Source organism: Musca autumnalis, unplaced genomic scaffold (genome assembly GCF_047663935.1).
Source record: "Musca autumnalis isolate F117 unplaced genomic scaffold, ASM4766393v1 scaffold_4, whole genome shotgun sequence".
Classification (NCBI taxonomy): Eukaryota; Metazoa; Arthropoda; class Insecta; order Diptera; family Muscidae; genus Musca; species Musca autumnalis.
This window is the reverse complement of record NW_027411977.1, coordinates 71,053,188-71,075,265: the sequence shown is the minus strand read 5'-3', so window position 1 is coordinate 71,075,265 and position 22,078 is coordinate 71,053,188. Positions and strand designations below refer to the sequence as shown.

Sequence of the window (22,078 nt, the reverse complement as noted above, 5' to 3'; positions counted from 1 at the left end):
TTTTTCTCTGGGTGTATGAATTAAAAGTGGTTTGTGCGTGACCTTTTGCAATATTTTAATGGAATAAAAGTTATTTTAGTCATTAATAGGCATAAGGTCATTCATTCGTGCAACAGGAAATATTTTTGTGAGATTTTTTTTTTTCATTTCATAGTATGTTTTATAATTTCATTCAAAAAGGTTTGTGCGGATCCTTTTTTATAATAAAGTTGAATGAACATTGTTTTAAGCATTATTAGGCAAAAGTTCATTCCTTCTCACTACAGGAAATCATTTGTGAGAAATGAGAGAAGTCATAACCCTAATGTACATAATTGCTAATCGGCAGCAGCTGTTTGGCAGTAGAATGTATGCCCGACATAAGAAATTTTTTGGCATTAGAACAATGCTGCTCAAAACGGTGAAAATTTTCCCCACCAATTCTCTTTCGGTTTTTCTTGAAGCACAATTAAGTGAATATTTTTTTAATTTTTTTTTCTATTTCCTTAATTGTTTCATCTAGGGAATCGTTTTTGAGGACAATTAAGTTAAAAAATTAATGAAACATCGAAAGAAACTTACAAAAATTGTGTTTTCCTAATTTCTCTTAAATGGTATCTTGTTCTCTGTGAGCAGCCCTGCATTAGAATCATAGATGGTCAAAATTACTCTTAAATACGTTTTAAGGGAAAAATTAAAACAGCGTTTTTGTTAGATTTTTTTTTTTTTAATTTTTACATATTTTTAAGAAACGGGCGGCATCTTATAATAAAAATAATAATAAAAACAAATTTATTAAAAATACAATAACAAAAAAAAAACCGTCAATGTTTATTTATGTTGTTACAACGAAAAAGAGAAACAAACCACATTAACGCTGGCGTGCGAGAAAGCCCATCTACTCGTATGATTAGAATTCATATTGAAGTTACTATATTGGGATATTCTTCATACAATTTTCATTCATCATTTACTATACTACTACATACTATGCTAGCTATACATTTTAGTTCCGTCTTTCGTGTTTTACGTTACTTTAATAAATGTATTTATGCTGCTGCGGCTTACTATACTCATAGATATTTATCAAAATATAGTTACATTGTTGTGATTTGATGGTTGTTTGTTATGAGGTAACGACATAATTCGATTATTATGGATGTATTTTTTGTTTGTTTTCATCTTCCAACAAACATGCAACTATCATCCCCTACCCAAGTTCGTACTTACGTACGTCTTTTATTTAAGATGTTCAAGTTACCCTAAGGATGTATTGTCATCGTTATTGATCCACAATTTTATTTAACTTCAGAACTTGGCGTATGACCATCATTATTGGTTGGACAACTCCTTTTGAGGGTTCTCATCAACGTTTTCCTGTCAACAATGTCCCTCCATCCAATGCCCCCCTCACCTATACTGTCTGTTTGCTTTGTAATAAAACTGTTCATGTCAGATTCATCATCGTTATTGGCATTTGAAAATGAAAGTTTTGTAATATGTATGTTTGAGAGAGAGTTATTGAACGAACAATTCAAACGTTTTATTCATTTTTTATGATGGACCAAATCGAACGGAGGAAAGCTCTTATTGTCATGAAATGAAAGACATGCATGAATCCCATCGGAAGGAAATAAGTTTACCTTGAAGTAAAAGTAAATATTCTACTTTGTTATGTTTAAAACAAAACAACTTCAAGTTGAGTTCGCTTAAAGTTCGAAGTTTTATGGTTCATTGATTTGAAAAAAGGAACGAAGGAAAGGAATAATAATAATAATAATAATACATGGATTTTTATCATCCGTCGTTCATAATAACATGGGTATAATTATGTCATCCACAATTACTTCTTTGTCGTTACAACTGTCAGATACAATAGCGGAAATGTCAATTTACTACGAATTTCATAAAAAAGTGGAAACAAATTTGAAGATTCTTTTTTCGAAGTTTATAGTGTTGTGTTCAAAATTCCATGACATTTCTTCTGCAAAATTTGTAATTGATGGAAGCACAATAATTTTTAAACATTCCTTATAAATGATATGAACTTGTATTGGAAATAGTTTAGTCAAAACTTAGGAGCCACATGCGTCGAAGTAATGTAAACAAGCTTTCTTCTGCTGAAAAAATATTGGGCTATTTCTCTACTCATTACTTACTGGCCCATTACCGAATATTTGTTCCATAGACCGAACTAAGAAAAGATCTCCATTCCTCTCTGTTTTTCGCTTGACTTGTAGGTACCAACTTCCACAGTTGGTCCGAGCTCTATGGACGCTTTGCGCGTCGGCACCATCAATTTGGTCTTTTCGCCGTTTACCGCCAGACCCACTTTCGCAGATTCTGCTTCGACCTTCCTAAAGGTATCAGTTACTTCCTTTACTGATCGTCCCATGATGTCTATGTCATCAGCATAAGCAAGTAACATGTGGCTATTGGTGTAAATTGTGCCATTTCTTTTGACATTTGCATCTCGTATTACCTTTTCCATGAAAATGTTGAATAGGTCACACGAAAGGCTGTCTCCTTGTCTGAAACCTCTTTTGGTACAAAATTCTTCGGAGAGGTTCTTTCCAATTTTAACTGAGGACCTATTATCAGTTAAAGTCATCTTACAAAGCCGGATGAGCTTTGCGGGGATACCAAATTCAGACATTGCATGGAATACCTTTGATCGGAGGGGACTGTCGAATGCTGCTTTATAATCGACAAAAAGGTGATATGTGTCGATCTGCATCTCTTGGGTCTTCTCTAGGATTTGCCGCAGGGTAAATATCTGGTCAATGGTGGACTTGCCAGGTCTAAAGCCGCATTGGTATGGTCCAATTATTTCGTTAACCATTGGCTTTAGTCGTTCGCACAATATCCCTGACACTATCTTATAGGCAATAGGGAGAAGACTTATGCCCCTATAGTTGGAGCATACAGTCTTATCTCCTTTCTTGTGGACGGGACATAGGATGCTCAGGTTCCAATTGTCGGGTACGCGTTCTTCCTGCCAGATGGTGCTAACTAGCTGATGCATACACCTTATCAGCGCGTCGCCTCCAGTTTTAAACAGCTCGGCTGGTAAGCCATCGGCTCCTGCTGCCTTAATAATTTTCAGCCTGTTTATTGCTGTCTTTACCTCATCTTGGCTGGGCGGCATACATTCAATACCATCTTCTGGGATTGGATCTGTGGTATCTTCGTCGACTTCGCTACTATTGGATACCAACAGTTTGGAAAACTGCTCTTTCCATATCCTTAGCACACCATCTGTATCAGTTACCAAATTACCTTGCTGGTCTCTACAGGAGGATATGCCTGTACCAAAGCCATCAGTTTGATGCTTGGTAGAATTTTCGGACTTAATTCTGGCTCCTGCACATCTCGATTTTTTCACACTCCCGCTTTTCCATCTCTCTCTTTTTTCTGCGGAAAAGACGTTTCTCCTCTCTCCTTTTCTCCCTGTATCTCTCTCATGCGCTACGTGTTGCTACTGATTGTAAAGTAGCCTTATATGCAGCATTTTTCTCTTCGGTAGCAGCACGACACTTCTGGTCTTACCATGGATTCATTGATGGAGGTCTCTGGTATCCAAGTATGGATTTTGCGGCTGTTTGCATGGAGTGGGAAATGATTTGCCATTGCGCTGATATGTTATCGGGATGAGGAGTGCTTTGATTAAGCAATTGGGCTAGTTGAGTGGAATATGCTGTGGCTATCTGTTGTGATTGCAGCTTACCGATGTCTAACTTTCGTGTCGTGTCGTGTTTCTGATCTGGAGACAGCCAGGTGCCCTTATGAATACCGAGATGATTACTGGTACTGCTAACTACCATGTTTTTTGCAGCTACAAAGTCTATCAACCTCACACCATTGTCAGATGTTTCACTGTGGAGACTGAATTTCCCGACTGTTGGACCAAAGATATTCTCCTTTCCAATTTTGGCATTAAAATCGCCTAGAATGATTTTAATGTCATGGGCAGGGCAACGGTCATAATTTTCTTCTAAGCGCTCGTAAAATATGTCTTTGGTCTGTTCGTCCTTTTCTTCAGTGGGAGCATAAGCGCAAATAAAGCTGATGTTGAAGAATTTAGCTTTATTCGAATTGCAGCTAGTCTTTCATTCACTGGGGTGAAACTTGATACCAGATGTTTTAGCCTCCGACTAACTACGAATCCGCAACCAAACTCATGCTTTACGTCATGACAGCTATAATACAGTGAGTCACCTTTAGGTTTTGTTGTGACGTCATTCCCAATCCATCGTATTTCCTGTATGGCAGTAATATTGGCCTTGTACTTTTTAAGTACGTCTGCCAATGCGAAGACTGCACCTTCTCTATAAAGAGTGCAAACATTCCAGGTACAGATTCGCAGATCATGGTTCTTAAAACGTTTGCGGGGTTCGTCAACTTTAGAGGGGTTTGTTTTTCTTTTCTTTCGTTTTTTCATAGTAGGCTGTTTTTTCTAGGGGAGGGTTACTAACCCGACGCCCAAACCCAAGTTTTTTAACGTTCTTATGGGTGAACGCGCAGCAAATGTTAGCTCACTACCTTCAACGGGTTAAGGGCAATTCCCCAGGTGACACCACGGGGAGGTCAGTGTCCACTTGGGATGAAAGAGGGACTAAGATAAATCCTGGGCTTTGCCATGTTAAAACCGGTCAGGACTGTTGCTTGGTATCTTCCATCCCCTACGTCACCCATCGGGGCTATATCAACACGTGGACCGATATAGCCCATTTGTAATACCAAACATCCTAATAGTAATAGAAACTTCTGTACCAAATTACAAAACACTATCTTAAAAAATTGCGATCTGTATCTTGATTTCAAAAGATGGACGGACGGTTATATCGACTTAGAATTTCACCCTGATCAAGAATATATATACATTATAGGGTCTCCGATGAATATTTCGATGTGTTACAAACGGAATGACAAATTTTATTATACCCTCCCTCCATATTATGGTGGAGGGTATAAAAGGATGATTTTTTTTTGTGAAACCACCAATATCTCCACTTGATATTCATTATCGATGCCGCACTGGTGATTCGAAAAAGTAGCTTTTTAGCTTTAATTAGGAAAATAGTAAACATTTAAATTACTACAAAAAGTGCATTTCAATTGTTTTCATTACGCTAGATGGTGTCCGGCCACCATACACTCGCTATGCAATATTCTACGACGGTGTTTGTACGTTGACCCTTTTTGTCATTGCACAGTTTGTCCGTTTGATTCGCGTAATACGCAACGTTTTTACTGTGCGATAAAAGAAAATAACAATAAAATCGTTTAGATTACAAGTGCAGTGAAATCAACAACGGGGAATTTTGAATTGGTGCATAATTCTAGCCCGTATCCTTCTAATCAATCCATGCCATTGTGTACGCACATTAAAATGAAATGGGAGAGTTAGCAGGACAGAGTTAAAGGTATGTAGTAATGATGATTAATGACTATGTCACGTTCTTGTAGTGCCAATATTGGAGAGTGTAATTTGACATTTAGTATATGAAGTTGGAAAATTGGTTCTAGTGGTAAAATAGTTTAGTAGCAAACAACAGCGGAGAAAATGTTAAACTTTCGTTTTATGTGAAATTGCAATTGCAGCATCAATTAAAGTAATTGAATCTCAAAAGAAGGTAATTGTTTTAAATTCAAGTTCAATATTAATTACGAGAAATTATTTCCTAGTTGAACTGAATTGAAGTAAAAATAACGCAAAATGCCAGCACAACAACGTTTGTAAATTGATATGTTTAATTATATAATTTTCATCGCATATATATCGGGCGACTTATATGACGCTAAGTGATTCAGAATTCGATTTAATTCTAATCTGTAGGTATATGGAATTCAATGACAAACATATTGGAACTAAGGTAGCCGGCGAACATTAGGCCAAAATACTGGAAGAAATAATTTCTCGTTAACTATTACAACACCTTTTTCAGATGTAATTCGAAACATTTTAGTTGTAATTCGTAACATTTTATTTGTATTTCGAGAATTATACTTGCAATTCGTAACATTTCATTTGTAATTCGAATTATTCCATTTGTAATTCGAATTATTCCATTTGTAATTCGAATTATTCCATTTGCCATTTGAATTATTCCATTTGTAATTCGAAGTATTTTATTTGAAATTACACATGAAATCATTCGAATTACAAATAGAATAATTCGAATTACAAATGGAATAATTCGAATTACAAATGAAATTCTCGAATTACAAATGAAATGTTACGAATTACAAATAGAATTCTCGAATTACTATTTAAATAATTCGAATTACATCTGAAAAATGTGTAGTATAAGTTTCATTAAAAAATAATCCTGTGACTTTTACACGTGTTAAGCTTTTTGATACTCTCTACCCATGGTGCAAGAAAGAAGGCGATACAATAATACCAACTGATGTTTTCATTTGCTGTCAAAACAAAATTTTAATTAAAAACAAGTGAGAAAAGGCTATAGTCGGTACGGGGCCGACTATGTGATACCCTACACCACTACCTCTGTGAATAGTCTTTTCACTCGAAAACATTTCTTTTATGGAGATACGAAAGTTTTCTCCTATCTGGCGTTTATACCAAATGACTTAAGGCGAACTGAACCAAAATAACTAATATTTAATTTTATATTTAACACTCTTTGAGAAAATTTCGTGATGATCCGATCAAAATTCCGACCTGTAGTGTGATTGACTACCTACTTTGCATAATTTCAAATATGGGATTTTCTACTTTCTTAGTCAGGCTTTGCTTTTAGAAGGTCCCCAACCAAAGGTGTGATATCCGTCATTATTATTAAAATCGCAAAAATGAGAAGTTGGGTTTTATTAGCGACTATTGCGATATCTTCGTTGTTAGACCACCTACGACAACCTACATTACATTGTTGTAAAGGTGATACTTTATACTTTCATTGCCAGGTTTTGCTTTTTGTAGACCCCTTATATACGCTGAGATATTTGCTTTGGAATAAAATTTTTACTTTTTCTCCAAATAAAGTTTTTGCTCATTGCGACCCCTAAATATTATCCGACCGTCATCAAAATCAATAGGCTTCTTCCTCTGTGAGACCCTCTTCGTGACGATCCGATCAAAATTGCGCACAGTAGCGTGATTTCCAAAAAAAAATGGAAAAATGGGATGTATTATCGAATTTTGCGATATCTCCGTTATTTGGTCACCTACGCCGACCTAGTTTGCATCATTGTAAAAATGGGATCTTCTACTTTCATAGTCAGGCTTTGCTTTTGGAAAGTCCCCAGCCAAAGCTGTGATATTCGTCATTATAACTAAAATCGCAAAAATGAAAATTTTCGTTTAATTTGCGACTATTGTGATATCTTCGCTGTTTGATCACCCACGAGAACCTACTTCACATCACTAGAAAGGTGATATTTTCTGCTTTCATTGTCAGGTTTTGCTTTTGGTATACCCCTTATAGAAGCTGAGATATTAGCTTTGGAAAAAAACTTTGTCTTTTTATCCAAATAAGTTTTTTGCCCATTCCGACCGCTAAATATTATTCGACCCTCACCCAAATCAATAGGCTTCTTCCTCTTTGAGATCCCCATTAACTCGCAAAATTTCGTGACGATCCGATCAAAATTGCGGCCTGTAGCGTGATTTCCAAAAAAATGGGATGAATTTCCGACTATTGTGATATCTCCGCTATTTGGTCACCTACGCCGACCTATTTTGCATAATTGTAAAGGTGGAATCTTCTACTTTCATAGTCAGGCTTTGCTTTTGGAAAGTCCCCAGCCAAAGCTGTGATATTCGTCATTATAACTAAAATCGCAAAAATGAAAATTTTCGTTTAATTTGCGACTATTGTGATATCTTCGCTGTTTGATCACCCACGAGAACCTACACATCGTTAGAAAGGTGATATTTTCTACTTTCATTGTCAGGTTTTGCTTTTGGTATACCCCATACAGAAACTGAGATATTCGCTTTAGAAAAAAAACGTTGTATTTTTATCCACATAAGTTTTTTGCCCATTCCGACCCCTAAATATTATCCGACCATCACCAAAATCAATAGGCTTCTTCCCCTCCGGGACCCCTATCAACACCCGATCAAAATTGCGACCTGTAGCGTGATTACAAGGTTTCGATGACAGACGGACGGACAGACGGACGGACAGACGGACGGACGGACTGACGGACGGACACACATAGCCAGGTCGACTCAGCTCGTCGAGACATTCATTTTGATATATATAAGTATGCGTCTACGACCATTATTTCGATGCGTTACAAACTTTTTGGCCAAAACCAACTTATAATACCCTCCCCACTATGTGGTGTAGGGTTAATAAATAACAAATATTTCGCTTCCATAAATAATATCTGTGTACAACATCTTTATTTAAGCTTCGCGAAGAATATTTTACCGTTTTCTTCTAACTTTTGAGGATATTTCGCGCAAAAAATTTTGACAGCAAATGAAGACTACGGTTTGAATTCGCCTTTTGGATTACCTTGTTAAATTCGCCTAGCTCTCTACCATAATATCTCATTCCGTTTGTAACACATCGAAATATTCGTCGGAGATCCTATGAAGTATATATATTCTTCATCAGGGTAAAATTCTAAGCCGATATAACCGTGTCCGTCTGTTGAAATCAAGATACCGCTCGCAAAATTTATGATACTTACTTACTTAGCTGACCCATTACAGAACATTTGTTCCATAGGCCGAATTAAGAAAAGATCTCCAATTCTCTCTGTTTAGTGCTTCGCTTTCTGTAATATCGCGCCTTGTCATCTCTTTATCCACTTGTTTGCGCCATCTTTTGTTTGGCCTGTCAGTTCTGCGTGCACCGCCATGTCGTTGTATAGCAGATACAGCTCGTGGTTCATGCCACGTCGATATTCACCGTCAACGCAGATTGGTCCGTAGATCTGTCGAAGAATTTTTCTCTCAAACACGCCAAGCACTGACTTATCTGCTTGCGCAAGTACCCAGTCTTCGGAACCATACATCAGCACGGGTAGTATCAGTGTTTTGTAAAGCGTTATTTTTGTTTGGCGAGTTGTGGCTTTGTTTTTGAAGTGCTTACATATGCCAAAGTAGCATCTGTTGGCCAATACAATTTTTCTTTTGATGTCGTTTGTTGTGTTTACGGCGGTGCCGAGGTATACGACTTCAACAGTTGGTCCGATCTCAATGTACGCATTGCGCGTCGACACCATCAACTTGCTCTTCTTAGCAGATTCTCCTTGGACCTTCATAAAGGTATCGGTTACTTCTTTTACTGCATCAGCATAAGCAAGTAACATGTGGCTTTTGGTGTAGATTGTGCCACTTCTTTTCACGTTTGCCTCTCGCAGGATGTTGAAAAGATCACACGAAAGGCTGTCTCCTTGCCTGAAACCTCTTTTGGTACAAAACTCTTCGGAGATCTTGTGTCAGTTAGAGTAATTTTACAAAGCCGAATGAGCTTTGCGGGATACCAAATTCAAACATTGCTTGGAATAACTTTGAACGTAGCGGGCTGTCGAAGGCTGCTTTATAATCGACAAAAAGGTGGTAGGTGTCGATCTGCATCTCTTGGGTCTTCTCCAGGATTTGCCGCAGGGTAAATATCTGGTCAATGGTGGACTTGCCAGGTCTTAGGCCGCATTAGTATGGTCCAATTATTTCGTTGACCATGGGCTTTAGTCGTTCGCAAAATATCCCTGACACTATCTTGTAGGCAATAGGGAGAAGACTTATGCCCCTATAGTTAGAGCACAAAGTCTTATCTCCTTTCTTATGGACGGGACACAGGATGCTCAGGTTCCAATCGTCGGGTACGCGTTCTTCCTGCCAGATGGAGCTAACTAGCTGATGCATTCAACTTATCAGCGTGTCGCCTCCGGTTTTAAACAGCTCGGCTGGTAAGCCATCCGCTCCTGCTGCCTTATTATTCTTCAGCCGGTTTATTGCTGTCTTTACTTCATCTTGACCGGGTGGTATACATTCAATACCATCTTCTGGGATTGGATCTGTGGTATTTTCGTCGACTTCGCTACTAATGGATACCAACAGTTTGGAAAAATGCTCTTTCCATATCCTTAGCACACTATCTGTATCAGTTACCAGATTACCTTGCTGGTCTCTACAGGAAGATGTGCCAGTTCCAAAGCTATCAGTTTGATGTTTCACTGTTTGGTAGAATTTTCGGACTTCATTCTGTCTCCTGCACATTTCGATTTGGATTTTGCGGCTGTTTGCATGGAGTGGGCAATATTTTGCCATTGTGTTGTTATGTTATCGGGACAAGGAGTGCTCGCGTTGAGCTAGTTGAGTGGAATATGCTGTGGCTATCTGTTGTGATTGCAGCTTACCGATGTCCAACTTCCGTGTTGTGTCTGTTCGCACTTTGTTTGCTACGTTAAATCTGGTATGTACCTTTGCTGCAACAATGTAGTGGTCCGAATCAATGTTTGCGCCTCGGAACGATCGTACATCCAACACGCTCGATGAATGTCTTCCATCTATCACAACATGATCAAATTGATTTCTTGTTTTCTGATCTGGAGACAGCCAGCTGCCCTTATGAATATCGGGATGGTTAAATCTGGTACTGCTAACTACCGTGTTTTTTGCAGTTGCAAAGTCTATCAGCCTCATACCATTGTCAGATGTTTCACTGTGGAGACTGAATTTCCCGAGTGTTGGGACAAAGATATTCTCCTTTACAATTTTGGCATTAAAATCGCCTGGTATAAGGTTCTTCTAAGCGCTCGTAAAATATATCTTTGATCTGTTCGTCCTTGTCGTCAGTGGGAGCATGAGCGCAAATAAAGCTGATGTTGAAGAATTTTGCTTTTATTCCAATTGCAGCGAGTCTTTCATTCACTGGGGTGAATCTGGAGGACAGATGTTTTAACCTTCGACCAACTACAAATCGGGAACCAAACTCATGCTTTGTCTCATGGCAGGTATAATACAGTGCGTCACCTTCAGTTGTTGTTGTGACGCCTTTCCCATCGTATTTCCTGTATGGCATTAATGTCGGCCTTGTACTTTTCAAGTACATCTGCCAATGCGTAAACTGCACCTTCTCTATAAAGAGTGCGAACATTCCAGGCAGATTCGAAGATCATGGGCTTTAAAAGGTTTGCCGGGTTCGTCAACTTTAGAGGGGTTTCTTTTTCTCTTCTTTTGTTTTTTTTCATAGTAGGCTGTTTTTTCTAGGTGAGGGTTACTAACCCGACGCCCAAACCCAAGCTTTTAACGTTCTTATGTGCGAACGCGCGGCACATGTTAGCTCACTACCTTTAGCGGGTGTTAAAGGCAGTCTACCAGGTGACACCACGGGGTGGTCAGTGTCCACTTGAGATGAAAGAGGGACCAAGATAAATTCTGGGCTTTGCCATTTTAAAGCCGGTCAGGACCGTTCCTTGGTATCTTCCATCCCCTACGTGACCCCAATATTTAAGATAGAGCTTTATAATTTGGTAAATAAGTTTCTATTACTCCTGGGATGTTTGGTATGGAAGATGGGCTACAACTGGCCAAGTTTTGCTATAGCCCCAATTGAATAGTACCCGATTTGGAGTATTTTGAATGTTGTGGCCTCAATATGTAACCGAAATGGCTGAAATTTGGCACTTAGTCTTCGTCGGGTGTATATTTCACCTGAAACTTGTCGATGTAAAACCACGTCTCTATATAGCCCCCATTGAACGATACCTCTCGATATCCTACCGAAATGGCTGAAATTTGGTATTTAGGCTTCGTTGGGGGTATACGAAATTCCACCAGAAAATTGTCGGTATAGGTCCACTTTTTTTAGGAAGAAGCACCCTTTTACATTGGAAAGATTCTTAGGAAGAAGCACCCTTTCCTTTGCAAAGGTTCTTAGTAAGATGTACTCTTTAACATTGGAAAGGTTCTTAGGAAGAAGCACCCTTTCCTTTGCAAAGGTTCTTAGTAAGATGTACCCTTTAACATTGGAAAGGTTCTTAGTAAGATGTACCCTTTAACATTGGAAACGTTCTTAGGAAGAAGCACCCTTTCCTTTGCAAAGGTTCTTAGTAAGATGTACCCTTTTAACATTGGAAAGGTTCTTAGGAAGAAGCACCCTTTCCTTTGCAAAAGTTCTTAGTAAGATGTACCCTTTAACATTGGAAAGGTTCTTAGGAAGATGCACCCTTTTATATTGGAAAGGTTCTTAGGAAGAAGCACCCTTTCCTTTGCAAAGGATCTTAGGAAGAATCACCATTTCCTTTGGAAAGGTTCTTAGGAAGAAGAACCCTTTTTCTTTGGTATTTAGGCTTCGTTTGTGGTATACAAAATTCCACCAGAAAATTGTCGCTATAGCTTCACGTTTTTTTGGGAAGAAGAACCATTTTACATTAGAAAGGTTCTTAGGAAGAAGCACCCTTTCCTTTGCAAAGGATCTTAGTAAAGGTTCTTGGAAAGGTTCTTAGGAAGATGCACCCTTTTATTCTTAGGAAGAAGCACCCTTTCCTTTGCAAAGGTTCTTAGGAAGAAACACCCTTTTACGTTGGAAAGGTTCTTAGGAAGAAGAACCCTTTTACTTTGGAAAGGGTCTTAGGAAGAAGCGTCCTTTCCTTTGGAAAGCTTCTTAAGAAGAATAGTCCTTTCCTTTGGAAAGGTTCTTAGGTAGAAGCACCTACGGATTTTCGGCATTTTCAAGGTTGTGGTCTCAATATCCCCCCGAAATCACTGAAATTTGGTACTTAGTCTTCGCTGGGGGTATAAAACTTCCCACCGAAAGTTTGTAGGTATAGTTCCACGTTTTCATATAGCCCCCATAGAAGGTACAGGTTGTGGTCTCAATATCCCAACGAAATGGCTGAAATTTGGCATTTAGTCTTCGTTGAAACTTTCCACCTGAAATTTATCAATATAGGTCCATCTCTGAATACAACCCCCATTGAACAGCACCTTCCGATATTCTACCGAAATAGCTGAAATTTCGTATTTATTCTTGCTTTGGGGTATAAAACTTTCCACCAGAAAATTACCGGTATAGGTCCACGATTTAATATAGCCCCATATAAAGGTACCTCCGGATTTTAGGTATTTTCAAGGTTATGGCCTCAATATCCCACCGAAATGACTGAAATTTGGTATTTTGTCTTCATTGGAGGTTAACAATTTTCCACCTGAAACTTGTCGATATAGGTCCACGTCTTTATTTAGCTCCCATAGTACAGTACCCTCAGATTTTTGGTATTTTGAAGGTTGTTGCTTCAATATCCTATCGAAATGGTTGTCATTTGGCATATAAGAATTCGAAATTTGTCGGTATAGGTCTACGTATTTTGGGTGACGTAGGGGATGGAAGATACCAAGGAACGGTCCTGACCGGCTTTAACATGGCATCATCTCAAGTGGACACTGACCTCCCCGTGGTGTCACCTGGGGAACTGCCTTTAACACCCGTTAACGCATTGGCCCATAAAAACGTTAAAAACTTGGGTTTGGGCATCGGGTTAGTAACCCTCCCCAAGAAAAAAACAGCCTACTATGAAAAAACGAAAGAAAAGAAAAACAAACCCCTCTAAAGTTGACCAACCCCGCAAACGTTTTAAGGACCATGATAAGGATATGGAAAGAGCATTTTTCCAAACTGCTGGTATCCAATAGTAGCGAAGTCGACGAAGATACCACAGATCCAATACCAGAAGATGGTATTGAATGTGTGTGACCCAGCCAAGATGAGGTAAAGACAGCAATAAACCGGCTGAAGAATAATAAGGCAGCAGGAGCTAATGGCCTATCAACCGAGCTGTTTAAAATCGGAGGCGACACGCTGATAAGGTGTATGCATCAGGTAGTTAGCTCCATCTGGCAGGAAGAACGCGTACCCGACGATTGGAACCTGAGCATCCTGTGTCCCGTCCATAAGAAAGGAGATAAGACTTTATGCTCCAACTATAGTGGCATAAGTCTTCTCCCTATCCCCTACAAGATAGTGTCAGGGATATTGTGCGAACGACTAAAGCCCATGGTCAACGAAATAATTGGACCATACCAATGCGGCTTTAGACCTGGCAAGTCCACCATTGACCAGATATTTACACTGCGGCAAATCCCAAGAGATGCAGATCGCCACCTACCACCTTTTTGTCGATTATAAAGCAGCCTTCGACAGCCCGCTACGTTCAAAGGTATTCCAAGCAATGTCTGAATTTCATATCCCCGCAAAGCTCATTCGGCTTTGTAAAATGACTCTAACTGACACAGGATCTTCAGTTAAAATAGGAAAGAACCTCTCCGAAGAGTTTTGTACCAAAAGGAGACAGCCTTTCGTGTGACTTTTCAAAATCCTGCTAGAAGAGGTTATGCGAGAGGCAAACGTCAAAAGAAGTGGCACAATCTACACCAATAGCCACATATTACTTGCTTATGCTGATGATATAGACATCATGGGACGATCAGTAAAAGAAGTAACCGATACCTTTATGAAGGTCGAAGGAGAATCTGCTAAAGTGGGTCTGGCTGATAGTGTCGACGCGCAATGCGTCCATTGAGATCGGACCAACTGTTGAAGTTGGTTCCTTTAATTTTGAGGTAGTAAAAGACTTCGTATACCTCGGCACCACCATAGACACAACAAACAACATCAGTTGTGAAATAAAAAGAAGAATTGTATTGGCCAACAGATGCTACTTTGGCTTAAGTAAGCACTTTAAAAACAAAGCCACAACTCGTCAAACAAAAATAACGCTTTACAAAACACTGATACTACCCGTGCTGATGTATGGTTCCGAAGCCTGGGTACTTGCGCAAGCAGATAAGACAGTGGTTGGCGTGTTTGAGAAAAAAATTCTTCGAAAGATCTACGGACCGATCTGCGTTGACGGTGAATATCGACGTCGTATGAACCACGAGCTGTATCTGCTATACAACGACATCACTATGGTCTATGGAACAAATGTTCTGTAATGGGCCAGCTAAGTAAGTAAGACATCAATATCCCACCGAAATGACTGAAATTTGGCATTTAGCCTTCGTTGGATATATAAAACTTTCCACCTGGAATTTGTCTGTAGAGGTCCACGCCTTCATATAGCAGCCATTGAACGGTAAATCTCTATTTTCGGTTGTGGCCTCAATATTCCACCGCAGTGCCTAAAATTTGGTATTTAGTCTTCGTTGGCGGTATACAACTTTCCACTAAAAATTTGTCTGTTAAGGTCCACGTCTTCATATAGCCCCCATAGAAGTGTGCCTCCCTATTTTCGGTATTTTAATTTCCCCAGAAATTTGTCAGTATAGGCCGGATTTTATTTTGAAAGTTTTAGCTGCACTATATTAATGAAATCACTGAAATTTTGGATTTTCTCTGCTGTGGGGCTACAGAACTTTTCCCAAGAAATTTGTCAGTGCAGATCCACCTTTTGATATAACCCAATAGAACGGTACCTCCCGATTTTCGGTATTTGGCTGGTTAGCCACACTGTTTTACCGAATTGCCGAAATGTGGTATTTAGTCTTCTCCATAAACGAAAGGAAACTATTTGTTCCGTTTTAGTTCAATACAACACGTAGTGGAGGGTATAAAAAGTTCGGCCCCGCCGTTCTTATTTGTTTTGATTTATTTTATTATCTACATAAATTGTCAATTTTTCTCGTTTAGAGTTAAGCCTGATGATCGAAAATTTTTGCAAGTGAAAAAGGAAAACCTAGGACTCGAACCCACACTGTCTACATATAGCATCCTAATGTTTACTTGCAGCAAAATATGTAGCATAAACTGTTGAACGTACAAATGACTTGTATTTGAATTTGATTTATAGCTGTTGCTTTGTTTGGAAGAAACATGGCATGAACATAGGACGTATACGTAAAAAGAGGCTTAGTGTGATGTGCGCAGCATCCTTTCGTGAGAGTAACATTAGAAAGGAAATATTTTTGTGGCCGGCATAAAAAGGCTGACCTTGTCACTGAAAATCTCATTTCGAACTTGACATTGAATGAATGAATTACAAAATGCCGTTGTAGCGGCTGTTTCGTACAATCGACCGTCGACCGAAGTAAAACTTGTAAAATAATAATAATGCACGTGCTTTTTAGTCGGTTCGCAAGCGTGGAATGTAAGTGTCGGCAATTGGAATGTGTGCAACACATTGCGGAGACAAAGTGGCGGCATTTCGACTAAAGTTCAAATTTGAAACAATAAATTAAGTTTTTTAACGGAAAAGTGTGCGTTGAAATGTTCTTAAATTCGTGTGATGTGTTTTTGGCCAAAAACAAAAAAAGTGTGTTACATCGTAAGAAAAAAAATCTAAAATAATTAAAAAAAATCTAAAAGTGCACTAGAATCGAATCCCGTCTTAAAACTTGGCAGTGCAATGCATACAATGCATCCTTTAGATTTTTGTTGGTAAATGAATGAATACAAGGAAAACAAAGTAAACAAAGAAATCAACAACACACTACAAACAAAAGAAAGTTTTTCAATGCATTTGGTGATGGTATTGCCCAATCACCATTTCCCAATAATCTGGATTGCTATATAAAGGAAGAATTGAAAGGAGCACCCGTGCAGAAAATCAAATCAACATCGTACATAAGTGCAAATTTCAAACACAACACTAAGGAGATTGCAACTCAATTCACTTGTTGGCATTTGGGATTATTTCTAAAAGAGTTACCTAACACTTCGAATTACAATGAATGGGAAAGGTACAACAACAGAATGTGTAATGGCTTGAAAGCGTTTTTTCAAAAGGATATTAATTCATTCCGATATACATACAATGTAAGTGGTTACATAAAGTAGTGATAATTGTGGTATTTTCATAAACGGAAAACGGAAATGACAAATTTGAAACTATCTTCATTTTTTTCTATTAGTACAAATTAAAAGAGAAATTCAAGAAAAATAAATACGAAGACTATACAAAACAAGTAACAAAGGCGTTAAGTTTGGCAGGTTTGAACTTTTTATACCCTCCACAACGCACTACATTGAAGTAATATGAACAGTTAGTAATTACCCAGCAAAAACACTCATTACAAAACCCCCTACCAACCCATTATTTTTAACAAGGGCATGTCGCACAGTGTTGCCGCGTTTACACAAATCAAAAAATGTGATGTTAACTTTTTCTTCTTAGGAAGAAGCACCCTTTTTCTTTGAAAAGGTTCTTAGGAGGAAGCGCCTTTTTCTTTTGAAAGGTTCTTAGGAAGAAGCACCTGCGAATTTTCGGTATTTTCAAGGTTTGTGGTCTCAATATCCCACCAAAATGACTGAAATTAGGTATTTAGTCTTCGCTGGGGGTATAAAACTTCCCAACGAAAATTTTTCGGTATAAGTCCACGTTTTCATATAGCCCCCATAGAAGGGTTCCTCCGGATTTTCGGTATTTTCAAGGTTGTGGTCTCAATATTTCTACGAAATGACTGAAATTTCGTATATTGTCTTCATTGGAGGTAAATTTACCACCTGAAACTTGTCGATATTGGTGTACGTCTTTTATACCGGTCCGAACTTTTTATACCCTCCACCACGAACATTGAAGTAAATATGAACAGTTAGTAATTACCCAGCAAAAACACTCATTACAAAACCCCCTACCAACCCATTATTTTAACAAGGGCAAGTCGCACAGTGTTGCCGCGTGGACAAAAATCAAAAAAATGTGATGTTAACTTTTACATATGTTTATGTTTTTTCCTTACAGTAAACACATCCGATACAACGAATCTGACAGAATTTTGTCGATATGTGCGCCCATAATGAAGTTATAGTTCTTTAAATATGAGAAATATTTCCCAGGTAATCTAAAGCGATAATTATATGAAAATTAGACGACATTTAAAATAACATTTTCTGAAAAGTTTGTTGATAATATTAAAAGTTTTGGATGGGGATTTGATGGGTGGGCTATATATAAAATTTTAGTACAAAAAGTTGACATCAACTGCACACTGGTAGAGTATATCTTTTGAGTGCCACCTATTGCCACCTTGGCCCTTGATTTCCGTTAATTGGACATCTCTTCCGAAGCGAAATGTGTAAAAACTTCTGCCCAAATCGGTGAAACTACTCGGGGGCATAAGAAAATATCACATATAAAAATTGAAGCCTATTCGATTAAAATTGACTGAGTTATAGCAAAATCGGGGAAATATATATGGGGGCTATATCCAAATCTGAACCGATATGGACCAAAGTTGAAATTTTTCATTCCTATGCCCTTATAAGTACTTGTGCAAAAATTCATCAACCTAGGTCAATTCCTTCTATTTTTTGTACACTTTTGTATGGAAGCGGCAACACTGTGTGTCGCCAGAAAAAAGTAGTAATTTTTTGACCACTTAAATATGTAGTTAGGAAAGTAGCGATGACTTCTAGTAACTAGTTATTTAACTACTTATATAAGTGGCCAAAAAAACTACTTACATCTCGCGACATGGCCTTGTTAAAATAATGGGTTAGTAGGGGAATTTGTAATGACTATTTTTGCTGGCTACTAAGCTCTTTATCTAGGTTAGGTCTAATTCCTTGTAGGAGAATAATATTTTAACTGATGATAATCCCTTTATACTGAAAATTTTCTGTGTGGAGTTTTCTACCCACCATGAGTGCGGTTCTATGGGGGCTATACGAGTATGAAGACCTATACCCATAAATTTCTGGTGGAAAAGTGTGTACCATCAACGAAGACTATATACAAAATATTGAGACCACAACCTAAAAATATTGAAAATCGGAAGGTATCGTTCCATGTGGGCTATCTGAAGACTTGGACTTATACCGATAAATTTCAGATGGAAAGTTGTGTACCCTCAATAAAGATTAAATAACAAATTTCAGACATTTCGTTAGGATATTGAGGCCACAACCTCAAAATATCGAAAATCAGGAGGTACCGTTCTGTGAGGGCTATCGGCAGACTTGGACTTATACCGAAACATTTCAGGAGGAAAGGTTTATTCCCTTAACGAAGACTAAATACCAAATTTCCGCTACTTCGGTGGGATATTGTTGCCAAAACCTTGAAAATACCGAAAATCGGGATGTACCGTTCTATGGTGGCTATATGAAAACGTGAACTTATACGGACAAATTTCAGTTGGAAAGTGTCAAACCCCAATAAAAGCTAGATACCAAATTTCAGCCATTTTGGTGGGACTTGGAGGCCGCAATCTTCTAAATACCTGAAATCGGGAGGTACTGTTCTAGGGGGGCTATATGAACACGTGGACCTCTTCCGACAAATTTAAGGTTGAAAGTTGTGTACTCCAAACCAAGGAAGACTAAGTACCAAATTTCAGCCATTTCAGTGGAAATTTGAGGCTACAACCTTCAATATACCGAAAATCGAGAGGTACCTTTCTAAAGACGTGGACCTATTCCAAAAAATTTCAATTGGAAAGTTTTATACCCTCAGCGGAGACAAAGTACTAAATATCAGCCTTTTCGGTGGGATATTGAGGCCACAACTTTCAAAAAACCGAAAACCCGGAGGTACCGTTCTACTAGGGAAATTAGTAAACCATCTGGCCTAGACAACACGCAGTGTCGCCAGGCGTCATTTGACCATTTTTTTTTGGAAATTTTGACAGTTTTTGCCTAAGCGCACTCAGGATAGTTTGACATACTACCATGTATGAGGTTGTTTACAGTGATTTGAAAAAATTACTTTGCAAAAAATTGGAATTTACTTGTAAACACTTTCGTCCGATAATTTTTCACAACTTTCGCCGTGGATAATCATGGCAAGAGTGCATCGATCAAATTAAATCTATGTATTTCGATAAAGGACCACCCTATAACACTATGAAAAACTGGTTTAATGAATTCAATCGTGGCCGACACTCGCCAAAAAATGAATGTCGTGAGGGTCGCCCAAAATCGATCGTGCCAGAAAAAACTAAAGCCGTACATGAACGGATAATGCAAAATCGTCATATTATATACCGTAAGATAGAGGGACCCTTGGGCATTTCTTCCACTAACTAACATTTGATATTGCATAAACACCTGGCCGCAAAAATGGATTTTTCTCGCTGGCTCTTGTGGATTGGTGCAAAGAAATTGTGTATAAAAACGATCGCGGTGCTTCAAATGACATTTATAATTTCATCACAGACGATGAATCTTGGATCTGTGCTTAGGAGCCAGAAACAAAACAGGAATCGACCGTTTGGGTCTTCGAAGGCGAGCCAAATCCAACAAAAGTTGTTCATGGAAGAAGACCTTTGAAACAATAGTCGTTTCTACGGCAAAACTGACCGTGTGGCGACTATACGGCTTCAGAAATGTAGGACGGTTAATTCTGAGTGGTACACTACAATTTGTTTGCCAGAAGTCTTCTGAGAATTTCTAAAAAACGAACAAGAGACGGAGAATCATTCTGCATCATGACAATTCGAGCTCTCACACATCGATTCAAACCAGCATCTGTTTGAGCGGACAAAACGTGGATCTGATGGGTCATCCGCCTTACATCCCTGACTGGGGATCCAATGACTTTATTTGATTCCAGCATATCAAGAAAAAAATACGTGGTAAACAATTTTCTTAGCCAGAAGATGCTTTAAAAGCGTTCAAAAAGCATGTTTTTGAGGTGTCTAAATCGGAGTGGGAAAAGGGATTCAACAATTGGTTTGAGCGCATGAGAGAGCGTAGAGACTACTTAAGAAAACAATAAAACTATTTTTGATGGTAAATATTCGCGTTTTCATTGTTAGGCCAGATAGTTATCGTTCAGCTCTCGTAATGAAGTAAAATGGAACAATTAGTTTCCTTTCGTTTATAAAAGTACTAAACTCTTCGGCCACACTAACTGAAGGATATCACTTTCTTTTAACCAATATTTATTAACAATGAGATATTGATATTTTTACCTCTTATAACGAATGGTTTTACCAAAGGCTGAGGTTAGCTCAGCCGCTCAGCCAGGGTCGACTCAAGGACCCACAAACCTTAAGTAAGATGAGACACGATGGAACTGTGCTTCTGAGTTTTATTTATATAATTTCGTAAACATAAGTTTCAGATAGTATGGAGATTAGTTGATGTTGTAGTATATGTTGGTAAAGTTGGGGAACAGCCTCGGGTGGAATCGCTTCGAATTGGTCGGTATAAAGTAGGTGGTAATCGGCGGATACAAGATGGGGTTGGTCGTTGACAGTCGGTCGATAACACTCAGCTCGCCAATAGTAAAATCGGCAATCTTCTGATCATCAGCCCTCGCTCGGCAATACTCGGATTGGCAATGGGTCGGTAGCTCCCGTTGTTGGGGTATCGTACGGCTCGGCGTTATCCGGATTGCTGTCGGCTCGGTAGTCTTTGGTTGTTGAGTTCGGTTCGACAGTCTTCGGGTGTTGAGTTCGGCTCAATAGTCTTCGGGTGTTGAGTTCGGCTCGGTAGTCTTTGGTTGTTGAGTTCGGTTCGACAGTCTTCGGGTGTTGAGATCGGCTCAATAGTCTTCGGGTGTTGAGTTCGGCTCGGTAGTCTTCGGGTGTTGGGCTTGGCTCTGTAGTCTTCGGGTGTTGAGTTCGTCTCGGTAGTCTTCGGGTGTTGGGTTCGGTTCGTTCCTATTCGGATTGCTGTTCTGTAAAGAAAAGTGTCGGATATAGTTAGACAACGGAGCGAACGAATCGCAGAGAGCGAACGAGTCGCAAGGAGCGAACGAATCGGCAGGAGCGAACGAATCGACAGGAACGAACAAATCGACAGGAGCGAACGAATCGACAGGAGCGAACGAATCAACAGGAGCGAACGAATCGACAGGAGCGAACGAATCGACAGGAGCGAACGAATCGACAGGAGCGAACGAATCGACAGGAGCGAACGAATCGACAGAAGCGAACGAATCGGCAGGAGCGAACGTATCGCAAGGTCGATGGCTGATGTAGTCTTCGGTTGAATCGAATAGGACTGCGGACAATGCCACACGTCTTCTCTTTAACGTCGGTTAACGCCAGCACTCGACAAATTCAGCGACGAAAACTAAACATCTTATCCATCTGGGTTTACGGAGTGAATGAGAATTATTTGTAAGGCGAGACAACCAGGAAATACACTAAAGTTTAAATAATGTATGAATGGAGTTGTAATTATGCATGAAGTTGGGATTATGCATGCACTGATAAGATAGTTTT

At 39.0% G+C, this 22,078-nt stretch overlaps 2 protein-coding genes across 3 annotated transcripts in view; one reads left to right on the top strand and one right to left on the bottom strand.

The window, feature by feature from the left end:
* Positions 1-5,108: 5,108 nt before the first annotated feature.
* Rh7 (G protein-coupled receptor family protein rhodopsin 7) overlaps positions 5,109-22,078 on the top strand; it is a 131,327-nt gene continuing 114,357 nt past the window's right edge. The window contains exon 1 of one of the 2 annotated variants that reach the window (XM_073982638.1): positions 5,109-5,405. The gene's annotated coding sequence lies outside the window, so the exon portion shown is untranslated. Of the gene's footprint in view, positions 5,406-15,914; positions 16,722-22,078 lie in introns of those variants that run through there. The other variant, XM_073982639.1, reaches the window with a different exon arrangement.
* LOC141402023 (uncharacterized) overlaps positions 21,034-22,078 on the bottom strand; it is a 162,036-nt gene continuing 160,991 nt past the window's right edge. The window contains exon 2 of the mRNA XM_073982644.1: positions 21,034-21,528. Within this exon, the coding sequence (XP_073838745.1) occupies positions 21,234-21,528 (295 nt within the window). The 3' untranslated portion in view covers positions 21,034-21,233. The remainder of the gene's footprint in view (positions 21,529-22,078) is intronic.